Source organism: Muntiacus reevesi, chromosome 4, assembly GCF_963930625.1.
Source record: "Muntiacus reevesi chromosome 4, mMunRee1.1, whole genome shotgun sequence".
Lineage (NCBI taxonomy): Eukaryota > Metazoa > Chordata > Mammalia > Artiodactyla > Cervidae > Muntiacus > Muntiacus reevesi.
The window spans coordinates 2,732,120-2,745,515 of NC_089252.1; the positions used below are offsets into that span (position 1 = coordinate 2,732,120).

Consider the following 13,396-nt stretch of genomic DNA (forward strand, 5'->3'; position numbering starts at 1 on the left):
TTTTTCATGCTTTATTAGTCCTCCATACAAGGAGGACCCCTCCTTGCACCCCTCCATGTAAGTGTGGGGCATTGGGCATGAGAGGAGCGGGGACTGAGGCAGGGGGTGAGCTCAGATGGGACAAATGTGGAGGGTTTAGGGGCCTCATCCAGGAAAGGCTCCAGGAGGCTGAGGCACGGCTCTCGCTTCAGCACGGTGTTACAATGAGATGGTTTAAAAACACTGCTTTTCAGGAGTATTAGGTAGAGACATAGAGGCTCCAAATGTGTGCCAAGGCATTTTTGAAATTCCTTTCTAAAAACTCCAAAAGGCCTACATGAATAGAGATTAGGTGGCAAAAAGTGGTCTAAAAGTATCAGCTGTGTAATTTCATCTTTGCCTCACTGTATACAACAGACTTTAGATAGGTAAAAAGCAGGTATAAGGTATTGCTAAGAAGAACTAGAAGGCAGTTATGTGTCCAGTCACCACTGTGCGACCCCGTGGACTGCAGGCTGCCAGGCTCCTCTGTCCATGGGATTCTCAGGCAAGGATACTGGAGTGGGTTGCCATGCCCTCTCCAGGGGATCTTCCCCACCCAGGGACACAAGCTGTGTCTCCTGCAGCTTCTGCATTGGCAGATGGCTTCTTTATCGCTGAGCCATGGGGGAAGCCCCATGTCCTATACAATTTCTTAAGATGTTATTTACATAAATTGGACTGATGATCTTCTAAAAAATGTTTGTGAGTTACGAATGTCTTCTGCAAAGAGGAAAATCCACAGGAAGAAGAGAAGCCCACCTCCTTTTTAGAATCTCACCCTGTACTGGCGTGTGTCCTTCCTGCCCATGAATACTGGTGTGACTGTAAAACTCAGGCTCACATTTCCTTACAAATGGTTACGGGCACCGGTACAAAGCCCTGTTGTGAAGAGACACTCGCTGGTTAAACGCTGAGATCGGATGAAATGGAAATTCAAGGGAAGACAGGAATTGCGTTAGGCCGGGTTTGTCTCGTTCTGTAGGTGACTCGTGGTCAGAGCTCGAGGAGCTCCTATCCACTGGACCAATAGCGCAAGCTCCCTCCGTGCTGGATTCTCCAACCACAGGCCTGTCCAAGCTGCCAAGTCCTTGAGGGGCCGAGGGCAGCGGGTGGGGAGAGGCGCTGGAAAAGCTGCCCCGTTTTCACCTGCTGCCCTTTGTGCAGACGTGCCTGCCTGTGCAGCGGGCATGGATGGGGCTCCACACACACCCTGACGGGAAAAAGTCCGCCTGCCACACGGGAGACCCGGCTCCGGCTCCGACCCCTGGGTCGGGAAGAGCCCCTGGAGGAGGGCACGGCAGTCCCCTGCAGCATTCCTGCGGGAGAACTCCAGAGACAGAGGCCACAGTCCATCGGGTCACGAAGGGTTGGACACCACTGAGCACTAACCCTTCCCCTCTCCACACCCTCCAGCTTCCCCACCCCAGCTCCCGGGAACTACGCCCAGCTCCCAGCGCAGCGTCCGAGGGAGGGGGACTCGTCCTGCAGCTGCCCAGAGCTGCCCAGCTCTTTACCACGGGACACAGCTACAGGCGGCTGCAGCCTTTCTACAGGCACCTAAGTGACTGGGGTGGCGTTCGTTATGGTCAACAGTGGCAGCAACGCAGGAGCTTGCCGCGAACACAGACGGCAGGCCGGCCTCGAGGCACAGCCTGATTCTTAAGCCAGAAGCTCCTCACGTGGGCCTCACGAGGGTGGTGCTCGTGTGCGCTGTATGGAGGCGCAGGAAAACACCACTGAAGTTCTCTGTGAAAACATATCTGAATGCATGCACCAAACTATCTTTCAGTAAATATTTTAAAAGAAAAAAAAAAATCACATTTCCTAACTTCATTTTTTTATTTATTGTTATTCCAAAGCAGATATGCTATGATAGATATTTTTTAAAAATACAATTATCTATCCTCAAAACCCTGGTTATGCAGGAGACTAGAAATCTCTTGTCAGAAGACTTTTTATCAACCGGTAAAGTATAAAGATCAACTTGTACTCCACTCCACCAAAAGTTCAAGTGAAATTATGTCTTTACAAAACCTTATTTTTCAAGGAATGTTTTGCAAAGAAGCAGCTTTTATAATTAGGAAGTAAATAAAAATAATACATTAATGTCTTGTGTTTGCCTGATAATAAACTGAGAAGACTCACAAAATGGATTACTGATAGGTTTTTTTCTTTAACCAAAATAAAAGTAGGCTTTAGATTCACCTGGTAAGGCCTTACTTAAACAGGCTGTGCACCAATACAATTCACTGAACTATGCTTTCTATACAACTAGGAATTAAACAAACCCCTTGCAGAGACTGACCTGAGATGACATTTAATGCTAAAACCAAAATAAATAACCTAGCAAGAACAAAATTTTTAAAATTTCAATAATTTCAACTTTGGAGATATTTGTTCACCAAAATTAATCAACATTTCTAAAATATTTTAATACAAAATTATAAAAGAAAAGTGCATTAAAAGCAGAACCTTTAAAACTCTGGCACAATTACAGTTATTCTGAATATACGGACTCCAGCCAGGTACACACACTGACATTCAAGAAAAACCTCAGGATACAGAAGTCCAGTATCACAAGTCAAATAAGGCTTTTTTTTTTTCTTTAAAAAAATATACAATACACAAAGCAGTTTGAAAAAAAAAGTAATATTTAACAGTTTTTAGACTTAAATATTTTCACATAACAAAAGTTTTTATATCACCATCAATACTACTTATATACATATGCCATAAGTGTGAACAACAAAAAATCAAAAGATGCCCCTTCAAAAATTAACAGTGAAATGTCTTTCTTCAGGAATCTGAAATGAGCTCCTCTCTTAATATACAAAGTCCATATAATATTTATAATAAAACTGCTCTCTTCTGAAACTAGTGAGGCAATGAGAAAAAATAAAGGCAATTATTCTTAGGAAAAACAAACACAAAAAAAGCAACCCCAGCTTTATGTCACAATGACGAGGATGTCCGTTTCTTTATTAACAAAATGAATGCAATACTGATCTGAAGTGCTCGTTGGAGGTAAAAATGCTGTCGCTCTCTCTGTAACAGGGATAGTGCTTATTTACAAAATATACTATTCAGCCACACAGAGGCCCATATATCTGCATATGTACATACGTATTTATATATAGAACATATAAATAATTTCCAAGGAGAGAGTCACGTGGAGTAAGAAGTTTCTGTCTTTGGAATGCCGTGGGACCGACATGCGCTCTGCCCCAGCAAGGGCGGGATTTGGTTGGTTTGGGGCATGTTCAACGTGGCACCATTGATGATACTAAAGGATTCCCTGAAATAAAAAGTACACCTGCTTATGGATGAAGAGAACACCACGGGGCTCGGACAGGCTCCTATCTTCTGGGTCGTTGGGGCGCACGGACGGCAGCGTCTCCGCTCGCGGGAGCCGGCGCTGCGGTCTGCCATCTGCAGTGCGGCCTGTGCTTGATGCTGACCTGGAGGTGGGCCCGGCAGGGACTCAGGCGCGGGGCCGCCTCCAGCAGGGACGGCCAAGTCCTCACTCGTGGGTCAGGCTGACTCTGTCCTCATGTTCACGCCCCAGGTGCTGCCTTCTCCTGACTGACGGGTAAGCTCTGTCGTGGAGAGAAGTGGTCCAGCCATCTCTCACGGTCCCAGTATACTAACATACGGTAGGCTTTAAAAAAAAAAAAAAAAGGTACATTTCTACTCATCTCGAAATGCACACAGAGAAAAATGGAAAAAACTTCCCTGTGTGTCGTAGCGTTTCCTCTGAACTTCATGCACCTAGCTTATGTTGGTTTCATGAGCTACGCTTTTGTCATGGGAAGCACGAAGGAAAAGAGAACCCTCTGCCTTCCCTCACACTGACACCTGTCTTGCTGATCACACCACAGTGACAGTAAGATCCGGCAGATGTCCAGCTGGCTGCACTGGCCACAGGGAGGGTGAAACTGCTGACACGGACCTGAGTTTAGTGGCTTGCAGAGACATGAGAACGCTGTGCTTCCACCTTGCCCAGCTCCTTCCTGGAAGTCGCTGAAAGTCAGTGATCTCTAGACCATTTTATAGCTAAAAAAACTATTGTGGTGACATTTATAACACTTGAGGCTTCAAAAGAGAAATCCGAAGCGCTCTGTTCTCCTCCACACTTGACTCCGGGACGTCCTCGGGGTGGCGCCGGTCAGAACACGTTGGCCAGGGCCTGCCACTCGCTCGCGGGCTCTGGGACCACCTCGTCCAGGTGCAGCGCGTGGCTCAGCGCCTCTGTGCCCTGGTCCTGCTGGCCCACGGGCTCCAGCACCACCCCTGCTGTGGGACAAAGAGCGACGTGAGATGACGCACATGTAAACAAGGACAACACAGAGACGAGGCATTCCCAAACTGCTTTCTTCTCCATCCCAGTGAAGAACCGTTTGAGCTGCAGGTTTCATGGTTCTAACAATTACTGCTACTTCAACATGAAGCCACACAGCCCTTGTTCAGTACACTCTCAAACTCTATGTATCGTCAAGGTTATGCTAATATGACATTGATGAACCATCACTAATACCACTGACAAGACTTTTCTAAGAGAAAGAAAAGCAGGAAGCACTAGCGTGCAGACATTAGGATGGATTTTCTCTTCCACCAAAGCTGACCAGCATGAAGGGTCCTGCCCTGTGGCTCCCGGAGACCCTGGGGTACTCACCCCTGCACTCAGGCCTGACTGCAGGCCTGGCCACAGCACCTGAACCGGAGACACAGGCTGCAGTCCAGCCCCTCCCAGCACAGCTCCTGCCAGGCGACCGGCCAGCAGGCCCATCTCCCGGAGCCTCCAGGCACTCCAAGATGACACGGGACAGGCAGATGGGGGGACACAGCAGGGCCCCACGGAGACGCCCTCACTCTGCCGGCACCAACGCTGGCGAGTCAGCGTGGGAACAAGGTCGCCCGTCTGCGGGACTACAGGGCGCAGACCCCACAGCGGCTCCCCAGCCCTCGGGACAGCGTCCAGGCCGCCGCCGCGAGGAAGGGGCCTCCCGACGCCTGCGGTGGCTGCGGGCCGCCTCACCTGCGTAGCTGTGGGCCCGCTTCATGTGCAGCTTCATGTTGCTCTTCTGCGTGAAGCCCATGACGCAGTAGTCACACTTGTACGGCCGCTCCCCCGTGTGCTTCTTCATGTGCACCTGCAGCGCGCTCTTCTGGTTGAAGGCCTTCTCGCAGAGCGTGCAGTGGAATGGCCGCTCCCCTGCGGACAGACGGCTCGGTCAGCGCCCCAAGGGGCGGCCGCGAGGAGTGTACACACACACACACACACAAGCTCCCAGGGACACACACACACACTCACACGAGCTCCCAGGGACACACACATTCACATACACACACACGCTACCAGGGACACACACACACACACACACACACACACACACACACACACTCACGGGCTCCCAGGGACACACACACACACGAGCTCCCAGGGACACACACACACACACAGGCTCCCAGGGACACATACACATACACATGGGCTCCCAGGAACACACACACACACGAGCTCCCAGGGACACACACACACACACACTCACACGAGCTCCCAGGAACACACACATACACACACACACACACACGCTCCCAGGGACACACACACACGGGCTCCCAGGGACACACACACACACACACACACACACACACACACACACACAAGCTCCCAGGGACACACACACACACACACACACACACACACGAGCTCCCAGGGACACACACACACATACACACACACACATACACACGGGCTCCCAGGAACACACACACACACACACGGGCTCCCAGGGACACACACACACACACACACGGGCTCCCAGGGACATACACACACAAACACGAGCTCCCAGAGACACACACACACACACACACACACACACACACACACGGGCTCCCAGGGACACATACACATACACACGGGCTCCCAGGAACACACACACACACGAGCTCCCAGGGACACACACACACACACACACACACTCACACGAGCTCCCAGGAACACACACATACACACACACACACACGCTCCCAGGGACACACACACACGGGCTCCCAGGGACACACACACACACACACACACACACACACACACGGGCTCCCAGGGACACACACACACACGAGCTCCCAGGGACACACACACATACGAGCTCCCAGGGACACACACACACACACACACACACACACACACATACACACGGGCTCCCAGGAACACACACACACACACACACAAGCTCCCAGGGACACACACACACACATACTCATACGAGCTCCCAGGGACACACACACACACACACACACACACACACACACACACGAGCTCCCAGGAACACACACATACACACACACACACACACGGGCTCCCAGGGACACACACACACACAAGCTCCCAGGGACACACACACACACACAAGCTCCCAGGGACACACACACACACACACACACACACGAGCTCCCAGGGACACACACACACACACACACACATACACACGGGCTCCCAGGAACACACACACACACACACGGGCTCCCAGGGACACACACACACACGAGCTCCCAGGGACACACACACACACACACACACACACACACACGGGCTCCCAGGAACACACACACACACAAGCTCCCAGGGACACACACACACGAGCTCCCAGGGACACACACACACACATACTCATACGAGCTCCCAGGGACACACACACACACACACACAGGCTCCCAGGGACACACACACACACGGGCTCCCAGGGACACACACACATACGAGCTCCCAGGGACGGACACACACACACACACACACACACACACACACACACACACACACGGGCTCCCAGGGACACACACACATACGAGCTCCCAGAGAGACACACACACACACACACACACACACACACACACACACACACACACACACACACACACACGCTGCCTGGAAGGGATGCGAGTTCTACGGGACCCTAGTGATGTCCCCCTGCTGCATCACTCAGGCGGCTAACCCAGGGTCTAGCAAGGCTGCTCTGCAGGGAGACAGAAGACAAAGCTACGCAAAGTCCCGAAGTATCCAGAAATGAACAAACATGGTTCAAACAACACGCTTCCAAAAGAAAAGCTGAACAATGTTGAGAACATATGAATAGGAAATCCACTTGATTAAAGTATGGTTTATACAGTATCTTTTAAATGTTAATTGCTTTCAAGTTGATACATAAACTTACAAATGGAAGAAAAAGCTGCCAAGAACGACCTCTGCAGGGAGCCTACCTCGGTAAGCACCTGTCCTGGTGAGGATCTATCCAGGTGAGGACCTGCCCAGGAAAGCATCTGCTCAGGTGAGCACCTGCCCAGGAGAGCACTGTCCCGGTGAGCACTGCCCAGGAGAACATTGTCCCAGTGAGCACTGTCCCGGTGAGCACCACCCTGGGGAGCACTGTCCCAGTGAGCACCACCCTGGGGAGCACTATCCCAGTGAGCACCGCCCAGGAGAGCACTGTCCTGGTGAGCACTACCCAGGAGAGCACTGCCCAGGAGAGCACTGTCCCGGTGAGCACCACCCTGGGGAACACTGTCCCGGTGAGCACCACCCTGGGGAGCACTGTCCTGGTGAGCACTGCCCAGGAGAGCACTGTCCCGGCGAGCACTGTCCTGGTGAGCACCACCCTGGGGAGCACTGTCCTGGTGAGCACTGCCCAGGAGAGCACTGTCCTGGTGAGCACTGCCCAGGAGAGCACTGTCCCGGCGAGCACCACCCTGGGAAGCACTTACTGCACAGCCACTCTGGTCCTGGCAGCCCCCGCCTCCCCTGCTGTCACACACTTCTCAGCCCCAGGACCGGGTCCTCACTTGTCCAGGGCACAAGCCTTCACTCGGCCTAGAAAGTTCTTTCCCACATGCCCTGCCTGGCTGCCTCTCGTCCCCATGAGGCCCCCGGATCAGGAGGCAGCACCCCAAAGCTACTCTGGAGGCAGTGGGTTGCCGTGCTCCAGGCGGCCCTCCTCAGCGATGATGAGGGAGGCCTCAGGACTGCTCTCAATGGCAGGCCCAGTCCTCAAAACGGGTCAGGGTCTCTGTCCTCATCCCTAGACTGGGACCGCGACATCACACCCGAGGAAAAGAACAGCCACGGGTGAACTGAGGGCCCTGTCAGACGAGCAGGGTGATGGAAAGGGAGACGACCCTGTGGGCGGCTCTCCCTACTGGCAGCGCCAGCACAAGCAGGGCGCCCCCTGCAGACACAGGCGGAGCTGAGGAGAGGAGGGCCGGGACTGAGGACAGGCACCCCCGCGGGCAGGGAAGCGGCCCTAGCAAGGTGACGAGGTGCCTGCGAAGGTGTGCAAACCCTGCCCGTGCATGTGTGCCATTACACAAGGCAGTCATTTCCAGCCCTGAGTTAAGGTTTTGAAGAGACGCACTATGGAGCAGCAGCACGGTGGTCTGTCACTCGAGCTCCGGGCTGGTACCCAGCGGGCTCCAGGATCTGTGCTGACAAGCAAGGGCATCTCTGAGAACACACAGCCCATGAAGGCTGCCAGGCGCCTGCTGACGACACACGAGGCCCAGGTGCCAGTCAGGGGCACCAGGGAGGAGGAGCCCTCTGAGAGTGAGTCGGAGGCGGCTGCCAACAGGGCACCAGGGCTGGGAGAACTGTGAGAAGGCTGGGCACCAGACAGAGGTGGGCAGGAACACCTGAGACCTCCACGTGCAAACAGCAACAGCCTCCGTCTGGGGAAGTCAGCTACACAGTAAACTGGCGAAAAGTCAGGCAGAGACCTGAGCGGGTGGGTTGTGCTTCATGAACCGGGTGCTGTGTCACAAATGAACACAGACACGCTGCATGTGACGTTCCCGTCACGAGCGGTGGGTGGCAGGACTTCTCTTCTCACCCAGGGCCCTCCCCGAGGTTACCTGTGTGGATGCGGCTATGGCGCTCCAGCTGGCTGGGCTTGGCAAAGGCCTTCTCACACGTGTCACACTTGAACACCCGCGGCTTCTGAGAACTTAAGGAGGGACCAGCCTGATGCGTCTGCATATGCTCCTGGGGAAGACACGTACACACACACACACACACACACATGAAGGACACTGACGATCGTTAACAGAGCCTTACAGACCTGAAACAGGACAGGAAAACCAGCACAGAAAGGCCAGTCGGCAGGAGGAGGACCCCAGGCTCACCTCCAGTCAGGACCCCATGGAGCAGAGTCGGGGGTGGGTGAGTGCTGGGTCGTGGCCTGCCAGGGAGACCCAGGCCCCCTGAGCCCGGGGCCTCATCCTGGCCTGCCTGTCGGCCACCGTGACAGGTTTGAGAAGGCTGGCTGGGTACTTCGCAGGATGTTCCTTAACTGATTCGTCTGATGTTTTCCTCACAGACCAGGGCTGTGTCTGTCTGTGTGTGTGTGTGTGGCGGGGGGCAGTGCCACTGCCATCCCGTCACACCACCACGCGTCCACTGCTGCACCGACTCTGATGGAGCGGTCAGCATCCGCCAGGCTTCTCAGGGGAAGGTGGTCTGTCTGTAACACGCCACCCCAGAATGGTCACGGGAGAGCGAGCTACGCCTTAGGTACGTGTATGATTTTAAGTACCTTAAATTTTCTTTAACCATTTTTATTCTTTTACTTCTTTAAAAATATTTATTCTCTATCAGACTACCACTTCCATACTCTCTACTATGGGTGTAAAGCTAAGCACTTTATACTCCTCTGACAAACACAAGTATTTTATTAGGAAAGTGGAGCTGCCAGTGTCACATAACCCGAGCAAGAGCGCAGACAGTCTGAGTGACAGGGTCAAATTCAGAGAGTCATGGACAGCACCCCAACCTCACCAACCTCCTGGCCGTGGCCTCTGCAAGGAGAGCTGCTATGATGGTCAGTGTTTCGTTTTTAAAAGCAAACGTGAAATTCTCTTTTTCAAAGCATATTACTTAATACTGGGATTTCCCATCTCAGGAAACGGCAGGAATGGAGGTGAGAGGTGTAGCCAGCTGCAGGCCTGGAAAACGGAAGCTGGTGTGCTGCCCAAGCGACTCCTCGGCAGGCCCTGAGGAAGGAGGCTTGGGCCCTGCATGCACCTGGGCGTCTGTGGGGCCCGGTGCTCCAGTAACCGAGCACAGAGGAGGTGCCGCGGGCCGGACACACGGCCCCTGTGCTGTGCCCCCGCCAGGTGTCCTGGGAGCCACGTCCCAGTACCCGGCCCGCCTCGTCCCCTCCTCTGTGCGTGTCCACAGTGGACCCGACCCTTCCCCGCAGGAGGGAGCGCACACACCCTGCCCCCACCCGAAGTGCGGCACGGGCACGTCTGTGCTCTGGCGGCGGGGCTGTACCTTGAGGTGCGTGGCGCGCTTGAAGGCCTTCCTGCACACGGGGCAGACGTGGATGCGCTCACGCCCGTGGGCCGCCTTGCTGTGCTGCAGCAGCAGGCCAGCCGAGGCGAAGCTGCAGCCGCACTCCAGGCACGCATGCAGCCGGGCCTCCTTCTCGGGCGCGCCGCCCGGGGCCAGGCTGGCAGAGACATCCGTCACCTGCAACAGGGCAGAATCCCAACTGAGCCGCTGAGACCCGGCTCCCAGACAACACCCGGCGGCCACTGCAGGCTCCCGCCAACTGCTCTCACTAATCTGGGCCACGGTTTATAAAATAAAGGGATGAAACAAGCGATCGAATAGTTCCGACGATGCAAGGACGCCACACGCCGTGGGAAAGCGATTGGCCTGTGCCTCCTGTGTGAGGTGGGCCTGCGTCTAAGACAAGAAAAGAAACGACAGACACTCCTGTGCTCAGCTCTCCGCAAAATTGCATCTCTCCTGAGTCTTTTTAAAAAGGCTGAAAACCACCGGGAATAAATGACACTCAAGGTTGTTCTGTTACTGCAGGAAACAACCCACCCGATAAAACAAATGACACGCAGGGAAGGACACCCACTAAAAACCCCGGGGCCCCGACACTCGTTCATCAACAGTTACAGAAACTAAGACGCACACAGGACATGTTTCTGACTCAGACATTCCGTTCAGGGGATGTCGGCTTTACTGTAACCACAGGGACAACAGACCTTTCTGAGTCCTGAGACCTGTGAGTACACCCCTGAACTTGAAAGTGCTCTTGTGTTAACTGCTACACAAGCCAAAATCTAGCTAAATGGACTCTGGTTACTCAGGCCAGATGGGGAGAAATTCCCATTGCTGATTACATTTAATTTCTATTTGAAAGAAGTCCTAGTCTCACCGAAAGACCAAAAACTAATTATCTTAAAATCCAACTGCTAAAAAACTGCTTAAGCATAAAATTTAATTCTTCAAAAAAAAAAAATTCAGAGATTTATTATCGGTATTTTACTTTTCTGAAAAGTTTTAGGCGTTTTTAGACTCTTTATATTTGGAACTATCATTTACTAAGTGTTTTGTCCACCCCCTCCAAAAAATGCATTTTAAAAAAAGAGACTAGTCAGATTCAGATGACAAACAGGTCACATACAGACATGTGAAAATCCCTATGAAAATGTATAACAAGATGTGAAAGAAACATCAAAGGTATCACAGGAAATCCAACAAAAAAAAACTAAATGCAAGGGAATGACCACATGCAATCTGATCAGTGGGCAAATCAAGGAGACACTGCTAAACTGAAAACCAGGTCTCACAGCTTTGGTTACGACATCTCCTTCTGACCCCGAGTCATGGAGAGAAGGAGACCCTGCATCCACCCAGGTCCCTGTGCTCGGCGCCTGCTCCTTCTTGGAAGACACGCAGCTGCCAGGCGCACTGAGCCCCGGCCGAAGGCTCTCCCCAGTACCCTCCAGGCCGCCCCTTCTGAAGTGAGGTGCTCTGAAAACCTTGAGAGACTGCAGACGACACGTGTGCTGTACCTGGTAGGTGATCTCCTCACAGGCAGACGCCGGCTGTGCAGGGGGGCTCACCAGGATGACCTGGGGTGAGCCCGCGCCCCCGGGGCCCGAGAGAGAAGGGTCCGTGAGTAAGGCTGGAAACTGCTGACCCTGCGGAGAAGATCACTGCTTCAGAAGCCACGACATGACCCCACCCAGCTGTCACTAAACACGGGACACCTGATGGGCGCTCTGCTGTCACTGGGGGGAGCTGAGTAAAGGGGCGGTCCACAGGGTCTGTGCTACTTCTTTTAATTGACTGCAAATTCACAATTATCTCAAAAAAAAAAAAAAAAAGCTTGATAAAAATAAACAAACAAAACCCTGGGGCTTCCCTGGCGGTCCACTGGTTAAGACTCTGCACTTCAACTGTAGCCAGCTGGGGTTCGATCCCCTACCGGGAAGTAAGATCCGGCATGCTGCACAGCACAGTCAAAAACAAAAAGCAACAAGAACAACAATAAAAAATTCTGAATACAATGGCGTTTACTAGCTTATTACTGGTATCTCAATGGCTAATTTAAGTATCCTCAATGCAAATGCCCTGATTTAAAAGTCAACTGCCCGATAAAATAAATGCTCGACAATTAGTGATACTCACAAAAGTAGTGACTTGAATCCACTAAAAGGGCATCACCTAAAAATGACTTATTTTTGGTTTGTATTCTTACTTGCAGACTATTGCTTTCTTTGCTGTGTTTTGATTACACTGATGTGGAAATCACACTAGTTCTCACTTCTCAAGCGCACATGCATTCTGTAAGTGCCTGAGCACTGGCTGAGGGGAGTAGGGTCTCCTCATCTGCTCAGGGGGCCCGGGGGGCTGAGCGCTCTCGTGGGCCAGAAGGAAGCCCCTCGCGTGCAGTGTGTCCTGAGTCCCCTCGGGAGGACTGGGCTTGCTGGCAGGGACCTCAGAGAGCACAGGGTGTGCGTCACGGCCACGCCTGCCGTGCAGACGGACCAGGAGCAGGCCGAGGTGGCATCACTGGTGTGCACGGGGAGGAACCGAGTCACCCCCAGGGCAGAGAGCCCGCGGGCAGCGCAGAGCCTGGAAGCGGAGGTGGGGCTCAGACAAGAGTCGGGTGAGCCTCGCCCTGCCACCTGCCCGCCACAGCCTCCGCGCAGTAGGGTGTGCACGTGGGGGCCAGCAGGCGCAGCCCCTGTCGGAACTCCACACGGCTGCCTCACAAGAGCTAATCACCGCTTCTCAGGATTTTCCCAACGGGGCTCTGGAAGGTCTGTCAGCATCTTAACCTTCAACCCAGCACACCTACTGCAGGATCTAAGAACCTAAGATCTACTCATCTAAGAACCTAAGTAGCACGGAGTATTGGAATTCCCACACCACTGACAATAGCCAGGGTGCCTAGAAGCCCACCGGTGCTCTCAGCTACAGGGCACACAGCCTGGAAGCCCCCCCGGCGCCCTCCTCTACAGGGCGCACAGGCACTGAAACGTCTGCACAGCTAAAATCACTGAAACAAACGCAATCACA

The 13,396-nt window shown here is 53.1% G+C and overlaps 1 protein-coding gene across 5 annotated transcripts in view; it reads right to left on the bottom strand.

The window, feature by feature from the left end:
• Window positions 1–1,849: 1,849 nt before the first annotated feature.
• The window catches only part of ZNF236 (zinc finger protein 236), a 68,481-nt gene continuing 56,934 nt past the window's right edge, over window positions 1,850–13,396 (bottom strand). For 4 of the 5 annotated variants that reach the window (XM_065932280.1, XM_065932278.1, XM_065932281.1 and 1 more), the window contains 5 exons: window positions 11,884–12,012; window positions 10,343–10,540; window positions 8,923–9,052; window positions 5,057–5,233; window positions 1,850–4,314 (listed from right to left, as the gene is read on the bottom strand). In XM_065932280.1, coding sequence (XP_065788352.1) covers window positions 4,187–4,314; window positions 5,057–5,233; window positions 8,923–9,052; window positions 10,343–10,540; window positions 11,884–12,012 — 762 coding nt within the window. In that variant the 3' untranslated portion in view covers window positions 1,850–4,186. The remainder of the gene's footprint in view (window positions 4,315–5,056; window positions 5,234–8,922; window positions 9,053–10,342; window positions 10,541–11,883; window positions 12,013–13,396) is intronic. The other variant, XM_065932279.1, reaches the window with a different exon arrangement.